The 19,941-nt window shown below is 37.6% G+C and overlaps 1 protein-coding gene across 1 annotated transcript in view; it reads left to right on the top strand.

The window, feature by feature from the left end:
* LOC140145679 (NACHT and WD repeat domain-containing protein 2-like) overlaps positions 1 to 19,941 on the top strand; it is a 78,645-nt gene that overhangs the window by 20,471 nt on the left and 38,233 nt on the right. Inside the window, exons 12-18 of the mRNA XM_072167366.1 lie at positions 8,630 to 8,829; positions 10,753 to 10,897; positions 14,424 to 14,655; positions 16,011 to 16,088; positions 18,062 to 18,245; positions 18,945 to 19,096; positions 19,697 to 19,841. Coding sequence (XP_072023467.1) covers positions 8,630 to 8,829; positions 10,753 to 10,897; positions 14,424 to 14,655; positions 16,011 to 16,088; positions 18,062 to 18,245; positions 18,945 to 19,096; positions 19,697 to 19,841 — 1,136 coding nt within the window. The remainder of the gene's footprint in view (positions 1 to 8,629; positions 8,830 to 10,752; positions 10,898 to 14,423; positions 14,656 to 16,010; positions 16,089 to 18,061; positions 18,246 to 18,944; positions 19,097 to 19,696; positions 19,842 to 19,941) is intronic.

Here is a 19,941-nt window from a genome sequence, read left to right on the forward strand (position 1 = left end):
TAAAAATTCTACTTTGTTTAGTTGTCGAGATAAAAATTCTTAAAGTTATTTAGCTAAAAACAGGAAGTGACCCCTTAATGACCTTTGACCCCCAAAATAAAAATACCATGCATACATCAAGTAACACTGATTCATGTATGATGAGTATATTACTCTGGTCTGTTTACATTTTGAGATAAAATTTTTTTAAACTTTTCTGATAATTTTGGTTTTTGACCGGAAGTAACCCCTTAATGACCTTTGACCCCAAAACTGTAGGCATCCTAAAGACCCTAGCTAGTAGCGATGCATGTGTGCTAATGGCGACTCTCTGCTATGTAATTTGTAAAGACTGATTTTTTGAATATTTTTTTACAAATTTGTCAGACTTTTACGGGAAGTGACCCCTTAATGACCTTTGATCCCAATTCTGTGAACAACTTTTAGACACTGGATATAGATGATGCATGTGTGTAAGTGACGCCACGACGCTATGTAATATGTGGGAGGAGAAGCATTTTTAGTGAAAATCCAAGTTTTGGCCATTGACCGGAAGTGGATGACATTTGACCGGAAGTTGATCATGTGACATCTGTGGCACCACCAAACGGTTCTACTGACCAAGTATGGTCAACATGCCTGAAAGCATGTGGCTACGATGGCTGATCATAATGTTGACAGAAGAATCCGAAGAAGAACGCGGTAAAAAGAAGGCACAGCGCCGATGGCGGCTGTGCAAGAAGAAGAAGAATTTTTTTAAATTTATGATTGACCTTTTGACCCCTAATGACCTTTGACCTCAATGGAAAAAAAACCACATGTACACCGACAAAATGCATTGTTCCAATTTTAATTAAAAATTCTACTTTGTTTAGTTGTCGAGATAAAAATTCTTAAAGTTATTTAGCTAAAAACAGGAAGTGACCCTTAATGACCTTTGACCCCAAAATAAAAATACCATGCATACATCAAGTAACACTGATTCATGTATGATGAGTATATTACTCTGGTCTGTTTACATTTTGAGATAAAATTTTTTTAAACTTTTCTGATAATTTTGGTTTTTGACCGGAAGTAACCCCTTAATGACCTTTGACCCCAAAACTGTAGGCATCCTAAAGACCCTAGCTAGTAGCGATGCATGTGTGCTAATGGCGACTCTCTGCTATGTAATTTGTAAAGACAGTGATTTTTTGAATATTTTTTACAAATTTGTCAGACTTTTACCGAAGTGACCCCTTAATGACCTTTGATCCCAATTCTGTGAACAACTTTTAGACACTGGATATAGATGATGCATGTGTGTAAGTGACGCCACGATGCTATGTAATATGTGGGAGGAGAAGCATTTTTAGTGAAAATCCTAGTTTTAGCCAGTGACCGGAAGTGGATGACATTTGACCGGAAGGTGATCATGGGACATCTGTGGCACCACCAAACGGTTCTACGGACCAAGTATGGTCAACATGCCTGAAAGCATGTGGCTACGATGGCTGATCATAATGTTGACAGAAGAATCCGAAGAAGAACGCGGTAAAAAGAATGCACAGCGCCGATGGCGGCTGTGCAAGAAGAAGAAGAATTTTTTTAAAATTTATGATTGACCTTTTGACCCCCTAATGACGTTTGACCTCAATGGAAAAAAAACCACATGTACACCGACAAAATGCATTGTTCCAATTTTAATTAAAAAATTCTACTTTGTTTAGTTGTCGAGATAAAAATTCTTAAAGTTATTTAGCTAAAAACAGGAAGTGACCCCTTAATGACCTTTGACCCCCAAAATAAAAATACCATGCATACATCAAGTAACACTGATTCATGTATGATGAGTATATTACTCTGGTCTGTTTACATTTTGAGATAAAATTTTTTTAAACTTTTCTGATAATTTTGGTTTTTGACCGGAAGTAACCCCTTAATGACCTTTGACCCCAAAACTGTAGGCATCCTAAAGACCCTAGCTAGTAGCGATGCATGTGTGCTAATGGCGACTCTCTGCTATGTAATTTGTAAAGACAGTGATTTTTTTTTTATTTTTTACAAATTTGTCAGACTTTTACCGTAAGTGACCCCTTAATGACCTTTGATCCCAATTCTGTGAACAACTTTTAGACACTGGATATAGATGATGCATGTGTGTAAGTGACGTCACGATGCTATGTAATATGTGGGAGGAGAAGCATTTTTAGTGAAAATCCAAGTTTTGGCCATTGACCGAAAGTGGATGACATTTGACCGGAAGTTGATCATGTGACATCTGTGGCACCACCAAACGGTTCTACTGACCAAGTATGGTCAACATGCCTGAAAGCATGTGGCTACGATGGCTGATCATAATGTTGACAGAAGAATCCGAAGAAGAACGCGGTAAAAAGAATGCACAGCGCCGATGGCGGCTGTGCAAGAAGAAGAAGAATTTTTTTAAAATTTATGATTGACCTTTTGACCCCCTAATGCATTACGTGCAGGTACTAGATAAATTGCACACTTAATACTTAGAAAAAAAACGAGAAGTATCCCTGTGCTACACAGGGAAACTTTCTCAGAGGTGAATACAATGGGTTGTCAATAGCTGGAGGCTTCTATTGTGGATGTGCGTTTAACTGTTTAATGTTAGTTTTGTTGAGATAACTCTATTCAGCCCTTATAAGTACATTATTTGCCACTCAAGCATTAAAATACAATAGTGATACAAATTACATGATGAGGTTGAATAGGTTTACTCTTTTATATTTATAGCTGGTTGTTAATATCATAATAGCTTGCTATGCAATTTAGTTCTTCCCAGACCATTGCGGATTCTGGTTTCTAAATGTTGGTTTATTTGAGCAGAGAAGATGATTTGAGATTCCCTTCTGATCATGAGCTGCATAAACATGTTTGTAAAATATGACTTTTTTATCCTTTTGTGTGGTGGAGAGAATGGATAGATTGATTGAGTGTTTTTTGCTGGAAGGAAATTGCCATATATTACAAACATACATCAGTAGCTCGATAAATAATTATTGAACTGTTCAATAGCAAGTATTATCATGATCAACTAGAATGTTCTGTTTTAGATAAGTAGATAAGTTAAGTTTCACATTCCTGTTATTAATAAAAGATCCACTCAGTAGTCAAGCAATAAGCCCAGGGTGGGGGTGTACCAATTAGAAATGGGCGATGGGATTGTGCGACCACATTTACCAGAGAAGATGCATTTACCCTAATTTTCACTCTCCTTTTTGTGTTTCGGTCACCCAATGGCCCGATTGGAAATAGGTTTCAACAGATTTTAGATAAGCTCTTGCCATATAAACCCCCTTTTCTATATAAATAGAATTTTGCCCTGTCAGTCTCTTTTTCAAAAATTATACTCAATTTAGGCCCAGACTCAGTTTATTGATATTTTTGTATTTAGCTCCACAGGTCTCACTGTAAGTAGGAGTGAATTGGGAGTATAAAAGCACCCAAAATTAGATGTATTATCTTAGATGTATTATTGTCCTTAAGTTTAAGCAGTCATGCACAGTGAAGCACCGGTAAAACAGAATAGTGTTGCCACTTAATACACACAAGGAGCATTGTTCCACCCAGAAAGTATTAAGAGTAGCCCAAGGTCTTTCTATTGTAAGTGATTCAGAAGTTAGAAATCTCCTTTGTGACACGATAATTGTATCAAAACATTGGCTGGCTATTTTGAAAAGAGGTTTTTCTAGTCAAATAAGAGATTTGCATTTTATCCTACCATGACTAGTATATGCATTCTAATACACAGATACATTTTGTGCTCTATAATATTAGGTTATTTTAAGGAAGTGAAGATAAATTTATAACCAAAGAAATATTATTTAAAAAAAATTAATGCACATGAAGAAACAAAATGTAAACCCGTCCTTCCTAATTTAAAGATGCATAATTAATGTATACAAACGGCCTAATTATTCTTAAACATTACATTTAGTTATTAGATTTGTTTAACAGGAAAGTAAGCCAAGTGAATAATTATGATAACGAAATATTAACAAAAGAAAGTTATCTATTAATTAAAACATTGACTTAATTGGCAACAAATCATGATTTAATAGTATGTTTAAGCTAAAGTCAGATGCTAATGCTGTATATATTGATTGCTGTATACCGTATATATATTATTATTATTAACACATATTACTAACAATACTTAGTAAACAGATACAATATATAATTGGCCGCTGAGACACAATGAGAGAGTTATCATGGGAATTTAAGTTGAGATTGCCCGAGTACCGACTGTGAACTCAGGTAGTACAGTGGTAAAGCACTGGACCGGTAATCCAGCAACCGGGGTTCAATCCCCGCTGAGTCCTGATTTTTTTCTCTCAATATTTTTATATGCCAGTTTGCTCGAGCCCCAATCACGCCATTTAAATAGATACTTGTTAGTTTTAGATAAGTTAATAAATCACTCTACTGAATGGCATCACTGATTACATTTCGCCCTTGCATTACAGATTCATCTTTTGCATGCCACCCCAACATTTTAAACCTGGTATACATAGAGGGTGACTGATTAACCATTGAGAATGTTGATCATAACAACAAACAGGTGAATGTAAAATGCAATGCCAGAAATCACATTTACATAATACCTTACCCACAAAAACTACAGTTATATTATGGCTTTCAGCATGTTCAGTGGTATGATTACCTAAAACAGACCTATGTATGAGGAGTGATAACATGATGATATCCATCTGTGGATGGATGTTCAACCTGAAAAGCTCTGAAACTTCACTGCAAAAGACTTCTATTAGGCCTATGCAAAAATAAACAATTGCTTGCATCATGCAAGTTCATAATAAATAAATAGTGTAGTAATTTTCAGTCTATAGTGCATAAAAATTTCAATCATGGCTTGTAGATAGTAGACCAGTCACTCGTGATCATGCCTATTTTATTATAATCATCTTTTAGGCCTTGTACTGCAAAGTCACAACTACAAAGTTGTACATGGAGAGTAAAACATGTATTATACCAGTGAGAGTTGGTGTTTGGCATGGAACATAATAGGTTTATAACATGTAGAAGTAACTATTTCAATTTGTCCTTGTAAAAGTTAAATAATGAGCATTGGTTTGGGAACCCTTTATTTACTTAGTCATTGCCCAAAATTACTACAATACACCAGGAAAAACATCATTTCTTTAATCTGACAAGCTATTATTGCATGGGTGATTGGTCAACAAAAGATCCCATCTTTCCCATATGTCCTGTGTTAAAGGATTTTTGTTAGCTGTCCGGTGACTAAGTATTAAGTGTGCAATTTATCTAGTACCTGCACGTAATGGACGTTTGACCTCAATGGAAAAAAAACCACATGTACACCGACAAAATGCATTGTTCCAATTTTAATTAAAAAATTCTACTTTGTTTAGTTGTCGAGATAAAAATTCTTAAAGTTATTTAGCTAAAAACAGGAAGTGACCCCTTAATGACCTTTGACCCCCAAAATAAAAATACCATGCATACATCAAGTAACACTGATTCATGTATGATGAGTATATTACTCTGGTCTGTTTACATTTTGAGATAAAAATTTTTTAAACTTTTCTGATAATTTTGGTTTTTGACCGGAAGTAACCCCTTAATGACCTTTGACCCCAAAACTGTAGGCATCCTAAAGACCCTAGCTAGTAGCGATGCATGTGTGCTAATGGCGACTCTCTGCTATGTAATTTGTAAAGACAGTGATTTTTTGAATATTTTTACAAATTTGTCAGACTTTTACCGAAGTGACCCCTTAATGACCTTTGATCCCAATTCTGTGAACAACTTTTAGACACTGGATATAGATGATGCATGTGTGTAAGTGACGCCACGATGCTATGTAATATGTGGGAGGAGAAGCATTTTTAGTGAAAATCCAAGTTTTGGCCATTGACCGGAAGTGGATGACATTTGACCGGAAGTTGATCATGTGACATCTGTGGCACCACCAAACGGTTCTACTGACCAAGTATGGTCAACATGCCTGAAAGCATGTGGCTACGATGGCTGATCATAATGTTGACAGAAGAATCCAAGAAGAACGCGGTAAAAAAGAATGCACAGCGCCGATGGCGGCTGTGCAAGAAGAAGAAGAATTTTTTTTAAATTTATGATTGACCTTTTGACTCCCTAATGACCTTTGACCTCAATGGAAAAAAAACCACATGTACACCGACAAAATGCATTGTTCCAATTTTAATTAAAAAATTCTACTTTGTTTAGTTGTCGAGATAAAAATTCTTAAAGTTATTTAGCTAAAAACAGGAAGTGACCCCTTAATGACCTTTGACCCCCAAAATAAAAATACCATGCATACATCAAGTAACACTGATTCATGTATGATGAGTATATTACTCTGGTCTGTTTACATTTTGAGATAAAATTTTTAAACTTTTCTGATAATTTTGGTTTTTGACCGGAAGTAACCCCTTAATGACCTTTGACCCCAAAACTGTAGGCATCCTAAAGACCCTAGCTAGTAGCGATGCATGTGTGCTAATGGCGACTCTCTGCTATGTAATTTGTAAAGACAGTGATTTTTGAATATTTTTACAAATTTGTCAGACTTTTACCGAAGTGACCCCTTAATGACCTTTTGATCCCAATTCTGTGAACAACTTTTAGACACTGGATATAGATGATGCATGTGTGTAAATGACGTCACGATGCTATGTAATATGTGGGAGGAGAAGCATTTTTAGTGAAAATCCAAGTTTTGGCCATTGACCGGAAGTGGATGACATTTGACCGGAAGTTGATCATGTGACATCTGTGGCACCACCAAACGGTTCTACTGACCAAGTATGGTCAACATGCCTGAAAGCATGTGGCTACGATGGCTGATCATAATGTTGACAGAAGAATCCAAGAAGAACGCGGTAAAAAGAATGCATAGCGCCGATGGCGGCTGTGCAAGAATTGGGAAGAGACAGAACAAGCCGACGTTCGTCGTCGGCTTGTAAGAAGAAGAAACTAGAGCAACTGTGCCCTTTGCAAGGGCACAAGGTAAGTTAGGCGGATGACTGTGACGATCTGATCAAGCAGCAACACTGTGCTGGATAGTATTAACTTGACCTTTGACCTCTGTATGCCCCCCTTAATGACCTTAAATGAATTTTAAAATATTTAAAACATCTTAAGAATGTCATAAGGATCATTGCATTTAAATTTCAGCTCAATTGAAGCATTTTGAAAACTTGACCTTTGACCCCTTTATTGCCCCTTAATGACCTTAAATGAATTTTAAAATATTTTCAACATGTTTAGAATGTCATAAGGATCATTGCATTCAAATTTCAGCTCAATTGGAGCATTTTGGAACACTTGACCTTTGACCCCTTTATGACCCCTTAATGACCTTAAATGCATTTTAAAATGTTTTTAAAATGTTAAGAATGTCATAAGGACCATTGCATTGAAATTTCAGCTCAATTGGAGCATTTTTAAAAACTTGACCTTTGACCCCTTTATGACCCCTTAATGACCTTAAATGAATTTTAAAATATTTTTAAATGTTTCAAATGTCATAAGGATCATTGCATTTAAATTTCAGCTCAATTGGAGCATTTTGATAAACTTGACCTTTGACCCCTTTATGGGCCCCTTAATGATATTACCGGTAAATAAATTTTAAAATATTTGAAACATGTTTAGAATGTCATAAGGATCATTGCATTTAAATTTCAGCTCAATCGGAGCATTTTCGTTAAAATGACCTTTTTTGACCCCTGTGACCCTTGGATGACCTCTGACGTTAAACAGCACATAACTTTTGTAGCCAGCTACCCAATACTGCTTGTGACCGAAGTTTGGTCGAAATCCGATCAAGGATGTGGCAGAAGAAGCAAATTGTGAGAAAGAAGAAAGAAAGAAAGAAAGAAAGCACAAGAAAGAAATAAGTTAGGCTGCACGCCTAACTTAATAAGTTAGGCTGCACGCTTAACTTAAGAAAGAAGAATTGAGAAGAGACAGCACAAGCCGACGTTTGACGTCGGCTTGTAAAAACAAGAGATATATAAACAAAGAAAGGAAACTGAGATAGGTATGGCGATAGCCATAAACAAATTTACTCTGGTCACATCAGACATATTCACAACTCCCCCTTTCCAAAGAAAATAACAGCCCTGTCAGACCGCCACTTCCAAGATTATATCAAGCTTGTTGAAATAAGAACAAGTACTGTATTCGACCAAATTAGGGAACCTAGTAAAATTGTAAAAATGACCCTTTCAATTGATGTAACATGACAATTTCTAATTAAAATTACCATCTAAAACTCTACGGTTTAGGATTATTATGATTTCGATGAACGATATGTTGTACTTTTTAATGTTTTGTGTTTGAATTAAATTCTAGTTGTGACTTTCATTTCATTATTTTAAAAAATGCCCTAAAAGTGACTTGACTTGAGTGCCTGGGGTGCTAATTAGGTTGAATTATTGAATATAATAAATTATTTAATAATTCTAAAGGTTCAAATTATAGAAGTCCTAAAAGTGATTGACTTGAGTGTCTGGGGTCCTAATTAGATCGAATAGGGTAAATAAATTATGTAATAATTATAAAGGTCCAAATTATCTCATAACAAGTAATGAAATATTATTTTTTATTAAATCTATAATCATTGTTTTAATTTTAGCTTAGAAGATGTTCATGGTAAGTTGTTTGTAAGCCACGCTCTCGGATACCTGACTGCTTCCAATAATGGCCTGTCACCCAATGAGCTTCTAGATGTGCTGTCATGTGACGATGATGTCTTAGAAGATGTATTCCAGTATCATGTCCCACCAATCAGGAGGTTGCCAGTGCTGTTGTGGACAAGACTAAGGCTTGATTTAGGTAAGACCATATTCCTTCCCCCAGATAGTTAGCAATGCTTTGTGGACAAGACTAGCTATTAACCCAACCCACTAGGGATGGTTAGGTTGGAGGTAGCCTATGCGCTGCCTGCCGCTGAAGTGAACCGGAGGTACCTTACGGGTCGGACTCTGTTGGATTAGGCAGCATTAGGGCTAATTTAGTGAGCATGCTGAGAGGCTGGTGGTTGAATTGGTATGCGTGTGAGGCATAAAAGAGTGTGACAGGTTGAGGTGGACTGGGAAGTGCTTTGGGCCAGGGGAAGGTTGCTGATTGTCAGTTATGGCATGGCCGGGTGATAAGGTCCCGTGTTGTTTCTCCTTGTGAATACACCTCTGGGATCATTGGACTAACACTCTATAAATAGCTCAAAATCTTGTGTACAAAAACTTTGTTTTTGTGTACATTCTATGATGATTTTTGGACACATTTCTGGTGGTCACTTGTGGACCATATGAGACCTTAGTAACTAATTAACCCGAACCGAATACGGGTGTTTTTGGTAGAGGTGCTACCTGATCCTACACCATATTCTCTTTACTGATAACAGTTAAAGGGCATTTCGTGATCCACAGCCTCATCCCCCACTTTTCTCAAAAAAAGTTGAGATTTTATATCACTGGAAACCTCTGGCTACATAATGTTTATGTACAAAATATTTCTTGCAGATTAATTCGTTTAGCAAAGATATCGTGAAATTTGAATCATGCATAACTCGCAAACGCAAAATCGGAATCAACAGAAATTTTGGAAATAAGCTTTTTTCGTGGATATCTACTGAAAAATGTCATAAAAAGAGGATGCTAGGATCACGAAATACTCCTTTAAGAGTGACTGGCATGCTAATTAGTCGAATCCTGTATCTAGCTTTTTTTGATGAGCCAATTTGTTTTCCATGTAACATGTCCCCTTTATGATAAGGTTGCTAGTACTTTTGTGGACAAAACTAAGACTTGATTTACGTGCAAGTATTATATGCTTTTGCAGACGTGAATAAGGTTCAATTTAGGTAAGATCCCTCTCTCGACTGCTGCCCTCATGCAGCATCTGAATATCAGACTAATGCTATATGAATAGCTCACAAACTAAGACTTGATTTACATACATGTATAAGTAAAGATCCTTTTGCAGACAAGAATACGGTTTAGATATTTCTCTGTCGACTGATGCCCTCATGCAACATCTGACTGCTATCAGACTAATACTATATTAATAGCCCAAAAACTAAGACTTGATTTACATGTAAGTAAAGATCCTTTTGCAGACAAGAATAAGGTTCAATTTAGGTAAGATATCCTCTCTCGACTGATGCCATCAAGCAGCATCTGATGTTTTATACAAAAAATCCAAAGTGGCCTACCCCTTCTTTGGTCGATCATGTTACAAAAAATGCCTCTGATTAAATATGTGACGTGTCATGTCAAAAGGAGACACTTTTGGGCAGGTTATCAATTTTGAGGTTTTTACATATCTTAAATATAGAGATATTTTGCTCCACAATGCCGTTTTCCCCAATGAAATCAGACATTTCTAAGCAAAGATATCGAGTTCGTAAGTTATGGTATTATAAAATTGGAAATTGAGATATCGGCCTTTAAAAATATTATTGACAATGTTGAGAGCAGGAATTACCTTGAAAAATGTCTCAAAAAATACAAGATGCCAGTTATATTCCGGTCTGAAACTATCCGACAATATTTTAAACATTAATAACATCACAAATTTGCAGCAAACCCAAATTGTGAAAAAATCACCCGCGGGCAGATATTTGGCTATTTCTCCATTTACGATCCTCTCCAAAAGTGTCTCCTTTTGACATGACACGTCACATATATCATAACAGTTGCACATATTTGATGATCCTGGTCCTAAATCCAAACAAAAATATTTGTTTTTTATCTTTAGGAGACTACCTGGTAGAAAGTGGAGCTGACAAGATGGTGGTATACCGCTGGTATCACAGACTCTTCCATGTGGTTGCCAAGAATCGCTACTTATCTGTTAATGGTAAACGTATCCATGAGAACTTGGCAAACTATTTCCTAGGAAGGTCAGTAAATCATTGCTATTTTTTCGTGCAATTCTAATGTATGTAACCTGCTACCACAAGGTAAGTGTAAAGTCGCAAGTTGGTAGTTTCAAGACACTCTGGCTGCTGTGTTTCAGATGCACCTGTTCAAGCCAACAGTAAATCAGTATGTCCTTTGTGAATGGGGCACAATGAGCCATTCAAGAAGGACATACTACTGGTCATTGGTGCCCAAGTTCGAGTCCTGCACCCCTACTACTGGCTTGTACAGGTGCACGGAAAACAAAGAACATCAACTGAGCAGCAGGGATGTCTCAAAACTACCAACTTGCAACTTTACGCTCATTCATGGTAGCAGGTCACAAAAAGTAATTTTTGGAAAGATATGAAGAGAACTGAGAAGGACAGGTGTTAAATGCTGTGGCAGAAAATGGTGCTTAAAAATACCATCAGTAGCATATTAATGGATTGGACACATATTGCGGAATCCCAAACTTGCAATAAAGGGATGGATGACAGGGAAGAATCAAAATGAGCTAATGAACATGCAGCCATGTGTGCTGCTATAAAGCAGCAACCTGATTACAGAAATTTAGAGTGGAAAAGATGAGAATCGTGGATCATGAATTCCATCTGATCTGTAGATTCCACTACGTCTGTGGACTTAAATACGAAACATAACAATTCAATTCCAATTCTTTCACAATTAAAATTGATATCTTTGTTGTAATTTTGAAACTTTGGCTGAGTAAGAAACTCATCACGTAACAATTTCACAAATGAATCTTGACGCAACGTTCCCGGAACCACCGCTAGGTGGCAGCATACGACGAAAACTTTGATGGAACACCTTAAATTACTTTCATATGGAAAAACCCGGTAATGCTCTGAGATGCCTGAGATATCTATGATGTAGCCACGATTTTGACATAGTAGCGCATGGAATGCCTTAGAATGGTTTCAAAAGGGTTGGAAACGCTGATAAATATACCAAACAGCATAGATCTGGGCAAAAAAAGTGCATTTAATCGACAGATCTAATAGACCCGTGACGTCGCACGTCTGCGTGACGTCACGGGTCTATACATGTACCGGTAGCCGGGTATAGCCCCCTTCATCTGGCCAGATGCCACCAACGGCATCTATCTCTAGTTCCGAAAAACTCTGGATAGACATTTGTTGTATTTACTTTTTTACTTAAGAATGTCAGATAATCCCATGATTGTTGTTTTTCTCCATGAATAAACCGACTACTCTCCAAGTCTATAGTGATGTGTTCAATTTCATTTTGAATATTTTTCTCCCAGTAATTTTGGTTTGCATCGAGAACCACCAAAACAGCAGCCCAGAATTCAGTGAAATATTCCATCTGATCTTGATAATATTTTTGCTCGAACGAATCGCCTGCAAATATATCTTTAAGTTGCAAGCCTTTCTGGACCTGCAGACAACTCCAATCAGCAGCGCAAAGGTAGCCAATGAACAAACCCACTACTAACATCTTCACTACTGGATTGACAATAAAGTGTCCATAAAACTTTCAGAATAATTGCATGATCATTTGTTGAGCTTGTTTTCCTTCTTCACCAGTAGCTGTTGCGGACACTCCACCAGCACACTATTTTCGGTAGGAAGTAGACGGAGCATCATCTTTTGGCAACACTTTCTTACATGTCAAATAATATGCTTTTCATCCGCCTTTGTGTTGTATAAACCATGCACGCGCCATATAAAGTAATTTGGAAAGGGTAATCGAATATAATCACCATGCTGACGTATAAACAGAATATACATACCACCGGAAGTGGTGTAATGGCACCAATGCAGAACGCAAGCGTGTCAGTGACACTGGTAATTAATAGTGATGAAGACGGCTGCATCTGTAGGCCAATCCCATTCGGTCTTCTACCACCAGACGATCAGTGTCTCCATAAAGCAATCATATGAACATGTCATTGATGCCAACACCTGAAATAGAACAATGGAAAATAGAGTAATTGCACATTGAAAGAAGTCATTGTTAATCACCCTTCTCAGGCACAATATGGGAACAGCATCCATATTTTGCCTGGCAGATAGCGAATTCTTGGCACTGGATATCACCGGTCATCATATTTTTAGTCACAGTTTGTTATCATGTAATAATTGAGCTAACTTGTAAATTCCCCTGGACAAGGAACTAGCTGCTTATTGTCTCGGTTACTTGTACAAGACTCGGAGGAATTGATTCTGGCTGCAAGGGTTATTATATATGTAGGCTGACCAGGGTTCTGCACCTGCATCCCAGAATCATAGACCATGGAAACTAGCTGCTTATTGTCTTGCTTACTTGTACAAGACTTGGAGGAACTGATTCTGGCTGCCAAGGGTTATTATATATGTAGGCTGATCAGGGTTCTGCCCCTGCATCCCTGAATCATAGACCATGGAAGATAGCATTTCTTCCAGAGTCTATGCCTGAATGATGCTAAATTGTCTTTATGATATTTCTTGGGCCACAGTGGTCAGGACATTTGTGACATGTCATTGCAAAAGGAGACACTTTTGGGCAGGATCATGAATGGAGAAATAGCCAAAAATCTGCCCGGGGGGATTTTTTCACAATTTGGGTTTGTTGCGAATTTGTGATGTTATTAATGTTAGAAATATGTCTGATAGTTTCAGACCAGAATATAACTGAAATCTTGTATTTTTGGAGACATTTTTCAAGGTAATTCCTACTCTCAACATTGTCAATAATATTTTTAAAGACCGATATCTCAATTTCCAATTTTATAATACCATAACTTACAAACTCAATATCTTCGCTTAGGAATGTTCGATTTCATTGGGGAAAATGGTGTTGTGGAGCAAAATATCTCTATATTTAAGATATGTAAAAACTAAATTGATAACCTGCCCAAAAGTATCTCCTTTTGACATGACACATCACATATGTATAATGTGCTGATCGAGGCTTCCGCATGTATGTCTGTGCATAGTGCACTATAAATCACTGTGCTGTTTTTTCTTCTTTTTTTTACAAGACAATAATGTGTTTCTAGAATGTAAAAATGTTACTACATACAAGATGATTGACACGATGTGATCCATACAGGCCATATTTGTAGAAACATAACATGTCAATCACATTATGTTTATCACCTGTTCCTTGATACCATCAGGTTGTCCCAGTTGTAATCCATGCACCCCCCTATGGAAGACATGGCCTTAATCTCCCACACAGGGGGTGTAGATTTCATATGGAGTTGCCCATTCAAGGAACCCCATTTGAAACTCGTACTCCCTATGTGGAAAATTAAGATCAAGATAACCCCTATGGAAATTCCATAGGGGTGATCTTGAGTTTTAATCATGCACCCCCTATGGAAAACATGACCTTAATCTCCCACTCATGGAGTGTAGATTTCAAATGGAGTTGCCTATTCAGGTAAACCCATTTGAAACTTGCACTCCCTGTGTGGAAGATTAAGATCATGTCTTTCATAGGAGGTGTGTGGATTTCAACTGGAATAGCCTCATTAAATATAATGATTGAATATTTCAGATGGGCTAATGCACCAAAGCCATACAGAATCAAAGGCTCCAGCGATGTGGACATAGCTCACCGACGTGTTCAAGACCAGCCCTTGATACTAGACCCAACCTTTTATGGCGAGTCAGAAATGCAATCACCAAGGTCAGGAGGTACTGGTCAGAAGAAACGCTACAACATGAGGAAGCTGTCAGAGTTGCCTCAGCATTTGATTCAAGCTGAGATGTGGAAGGAAGCAGAACAGGTAATAACATGGTAAACCCCATAGACCTTTTCAAACTGAGTCATTCCGATAAAACCCAAAGCATGAAATAGTTTTCCCTATCGCACGACGCGCGTGCATAAAAGTACCTCTTCAGCATCATGAACAGTGCAAAGTTCTGTTGTGTAACAGGCATCATAAACTACAATGAACTTTTGATGGTCAATTATGGATGAGAGTGGTACTTTTGCCATATAGGATACTCAATGTGCAATCAAGCGTGTGGTGGTATATCTTGTGTAAGAGAATGACCTGTGGAAGAGGTGATGCATAAACAAAACATTCTGATGAAAAATGGCGAACATTTTATCATTTCTTTCCATTAGTATCTTAGGACAAAAAAAAAAGGTTTGTTTGTCCATAGAGGCTTATGAAACAGTTGGGTCAGTAGGTCGGATTTTTTTTATTTTTTTTTTACAGATATTGCACTTGAAACTGACAATTTAAAGACTGGTAAATAAGTCAAAACACACAGCACTTTACTGGTTTAACTCTTGAGATGGTTCTGCATGTTATATTTCTTTACATTTTCTTTCTTTAAATTTATACTAACCACTGTTTTACTAGCACATTCAACACAAATTTAAAAAAAAGAAAAAAAAGAACCATGGTCGGGACCAGGGTACACGGTCGGTCGGACGTGGACAAACAAACAACTTTTTTTTGGCCTTATTGTGAAAAACCAAGTAGCTGAGGTGTTAACTCAATATGCCAAGAAAATATTTAAACTGATGACCCCATGTTCACATTGGCTAAATAGGCTGTATTTTAGTGCAAAAGGGTACCGTAATTCATGACATTTATTGTCCGCCAGTTTGGGTAAAATTTGACCCCCTAGCTTACTGGATAAATAGTGTGGTTTTCTGAACTTTCCTGATCTTGATATGAAATGGTCTATTGCAATGTATAGTAGGAGTCAAGTACTAGTTTGCATCTGTAGATCAACTCCCCACAGTGATTGGTTATAGTTGTCCGTAAAAGGAAGGTTGATTCATTTGATTTTGTTTGATTGCATCACAAATATATGTGACACGATCAAGGGAAATGAGTCGGATGTCGCCAATATTGATTTTGAGATATTGGCAAAGAAAATGTTTAAATTCTTTTGTTTTATATTGTTTTCAGCGATTGATAAATTGATGTAACATCGCAAAGAAGGGTTGTATCAAGATGAGGATTTCAGTTTCTGAAAGCTCCAAATGTCCTTTTTAGAAACATATGTGAAACTCATTTTCAACCATGCAGGGTCGACATGTGACTCATTCCTCCTGATCATGTCACATAATTATATGTAACAAAATAATGCAATTTGGTGTTGTTAATCTCTTACGTTATAGGTAATGTGTTCTATTCAATGGTGTGAAGCCAAATGCAGTACTGGGCGCATTTATCAACTACTGGATGAACTCTCACAGGTATGTAGGCCTAATACTTATGTGTCTCTCTGCAAGAGGGGAGCATAGCTATTTATATCTAAGAAACACCCCTTGTATATGAATCACACTTGCATAGGGGAGGGGTCAAATCTCAAAGTTGTTATGTTTGGAGGCTCTATAGGCCTTACCCAGCAAACACAAAAACAAAGTATTCTTTCCCCAAAATTTATGTAGTTATCAATGAGAAAATTACAAATTGGAACATAATCAAAAAGAAGATCCTATTGTTAAGTTTCCTTATATTTAAATTTTTAATGAAATTTTCACAATGATATATGTAAAAGATGGGGTAGGATGCTATAGCAATATTAGTGACAAGAAGCGACGAAAATGTCTTGGAACATGTGTATCATTTTTCTTACCAACTGGGAAATAATATCTTCTTAACGCCTGTTGTTGGCTGTACCTCCCTGACCTGTAAAAAGTCCTGACTCGTTATCTACGTCAACCCCCTACAACAGGTTGAAGTTGCATTATCTCCTGTTTTTCAGCTGTTAATGCCTAGATATACGTGACATATAAAAAACAACAGTGCATTGACCTTTGTCCATACCTTATTTAACAAGAAATGCTCTTCTAAAATGTCAATGATTGACAGTCATGTGCTCTATATGTATGGAATCTGAACCAAATGTAATTTAGACCTCTGTTTAAAATATTAGGTTTCATTTCCTGAACAGAATTGATCATGTCTCACCTCCTTTTTCAACCAAATCGAGGGTAATAACTCTTATAGAGAGGGATCAACATTTAACCACAAATTACTTAGGGCAAATCTCACTTCCTGGGAACTAAATACCACACAAGGTCATTTTTATGTAACTCATTGACCCATGTGTGTCATTTACTGCCTCAGCTATAATGACAGCATGGTGATGTGGTCAACTCATTGACTAGACCCTCCCTCGGGTCCATGGAAAACGACTGGTAATGTATATTACATAGCATTAAAAATCAACCCAATACATGGACCCTCCCAGTCTGTAAGCAATTTGCCTTCAAGCTCCCACAAAATGCTGGGAGTTCACTTTTACGGATTTGGAGTCACGCAATCTTTCTATACCACGTCCATGTTTTCACTACATTAACGTTTGTGTAAGCGACTAAACAACGATATTGTATCCGACCAATCAACGCAGCTTGGCAGCGCAGGGATATTTGAAAAGGCTTCCCTAGCTAAATAATGTGCTTGCATTTGCAAACCGCACGCGATAATATACGCAATATGGACAATAGGCCTAAGTCCGAGTCGAGTGGTTGCCTTTTATTATTATTGCGCTGCACCATGGGTCTATCAGACGCGCGCCACTTGAGCTCAATACCTCTCAGTTGTTGACAAGTGTCCCATCCGATCTTAAGGCGTCACATCCCGCGGCATAGCTTTGTGCTACCATATTTGAATTGAAACTGGGGCGGGCTTTCGTAATTGACATCGAAACAACGTAGCGTTTCGTGGAACGAATATTTGGAAGGAGATCTCTAACAGATTGGACCAGTCTCGAATCAGCGTTCAATGGACTTTCGCGTTCACTTATAATACGAGTATATTTCTATATTGCTGCATGGTTGACTGTGGTGGGTGTAATTAGTGGCGCCGATTTGTGGATGAAGAGGAATGGGTTTTTGGCATTGAAGAAAATAAGGGGGGGTTACAGGACTTTGGCATTTTTTTCATAGGGCATTATGAAATTATTTATTGTTACATTATCCAGAGATGGACTCGAACCGAGACTGGGGGCCAGTCTACTCATTGACAGATACTAACCTCAGGAGGGAATTCAATTTTTAATCAATTCTTTTCAGGAAGTGAAACAATGAATGTCATATCTCCTGAACAAAAGCTAATGATACTCCTCTTTATCACTGATATAAATTTGTTTTGAACCCAGTTTCAAAATGTAAGAAAAAAAATCTTTATAGTTTTTTATGTTACATTTTTTCCTGTCTTTAAGGCTGCCACCAAGTGTGACACAGAACACCAGAATAATCTAAACTGCTTTTATCGCATGATACGTGCAAATTCACAAGTGTTACACCGTCATCCAGATTTACTATGTCAAGCGGCCATAAATGAACCTGATTCCTCTACATGTGTAGCCATTGGGAAAGCTTACAGTAAACACATCAAAGAACAAGGTGAGATGATAGAGTATGGCTATTCCATTTAAAGTCCACACTACCCCTGTAGAAGATTTAGCTAAAGTCTGCCACAGAGGGAATGTAAGTGTCAAATAGAATAGACAACTGGGTAACTTACATTTGAAATACTCACTCCAGTTGTGGAAGATATATGTAAAGCTATAATACAGGGGAGTATGGGTTTCAAAATGATTAACCCTGACCAATTACAATAGAAAAACATACTCCCCCTGTGGAAGATATTTCCAAAATCATCCACAGGGTTAGTGTGGAATTTAAATGGAATAGCCCATTTTTAAAAGTTTCAACTGACTTTATCAGCACAACAAATTGTGACACACATCTTCATCAGAATAAGTGATATGATGTTGTGGTGGACTTGCTCTTTTGTGTATAGTCAGTAGCTGTGGTTTAGCATGTAGGCACTGAATTTCATTGGTTCCTGCATGTTGTCTATCACATATGGTAGAGGATAGTAGCTGCACAGTGTTGCAGATCATGTGTGATGAGACCTGCAGTCGCTGCCCGTGTTTAGCGCATTAATATATTTGGGTGGCAAAGTCTGCTTGACTATACAGGGGTGGCTAAGATCAAAGTTCAATTGTACCAAAACAATCCCACAATGCATTGCATGTGTGAAATTCCAATATCGCTCATTATTTATCTATTTGTTATATTTGTTTTTTCTTTATGCAGTACAATATTGGGCAGACTTATCCAAAAGCCAGCAGCCAGATCCAGAGGTCATGACCTTTTCTCATTCTGCCCCCGTAAATGTGGTGTCATTTTCTCCCATGTGTAAACATGTCGCTGTAGGATGTGACAATGGTACAGTCAGAGTATGGAGGGTAAGTAACATAGGCAGGCAGTGTTAATATTTATATAGTTCAAAGGTCATGACCTTTGAACTATATAAATAGTTCAAAGGTCATGACCTTTTTCATTCTGCTCCTGTAAATGTGGTGTCATTCTCTCCCATGTGTAAACATGTCGCTGTAGGATGTGACAATGGTACAGTCAGAGTATGGAAGGTAAGTAATATAGGCAGGCAGTGTCAATTGACCTTTTTGATAATCCCATAAGCCTTTGCAAGTACACCTGAGATGCCATCAAGCCGATGTGCGAATTGTTACAGCGCACTTCACAGCTTTGAAATGTGCAGTATAGGGATGTTCGGTAAAAGATATGTGCATCGGCGTGACGTCAAATGACAACATCTCAGGTGTATCGCAAAGGCTTATAGGATTTACCGAAAAGGTCCCTATGAGAAGGCTTTCCTCCCTCTTCCCCCCCTCAGTTAGAGACCTTTTTTGTAATTTTTAGTCCATTTTTGACCATTTTTGTCAAAGTTTGCCCCTCTGGAAATTTGCCTTGCCCTTCTGAAAAAGGCTGGTACCTGACAAGGTGAAGTGCATGTTGAATCATTTATTTGGTTGATATGTTTTCAGGTTTCCAGTGGTGCCATGGAGATGCAGATAGAGAATATGGATGCTTTAAGCTTTGCTTGGCCTATACACTGCTTCTGGCTTGCTATACTAGAGAGTGACGGAATCAAGATATATGGGACGGGAACAGCAAAATCAATAGCTAAAAGTATGTATAGGCTGATTTCTGTATGTAAAAAGTAAACCACTAATTCCCCAGTTATTGATAATTACCCATTTAGTCAGTTGCCCTGCAGGCTAGACCATAA

This window comes from Amphiura filiformis, unplaced genomic scaffold (genome assembly GCF_039555335.1).
Source record: "Amphiura filiformis unplaced genomic scaffold, Afil_fr2py scaffold_594, whole genome shotgun sequence".
NCBI classification, from domain to species: domain Eukaryota; kingdom Metazoa; phylum Echinodermata; class Ophiuroidea; order Amphilepidida; family Amphiuridae; genus Amphiura; species Amphiura filiformis.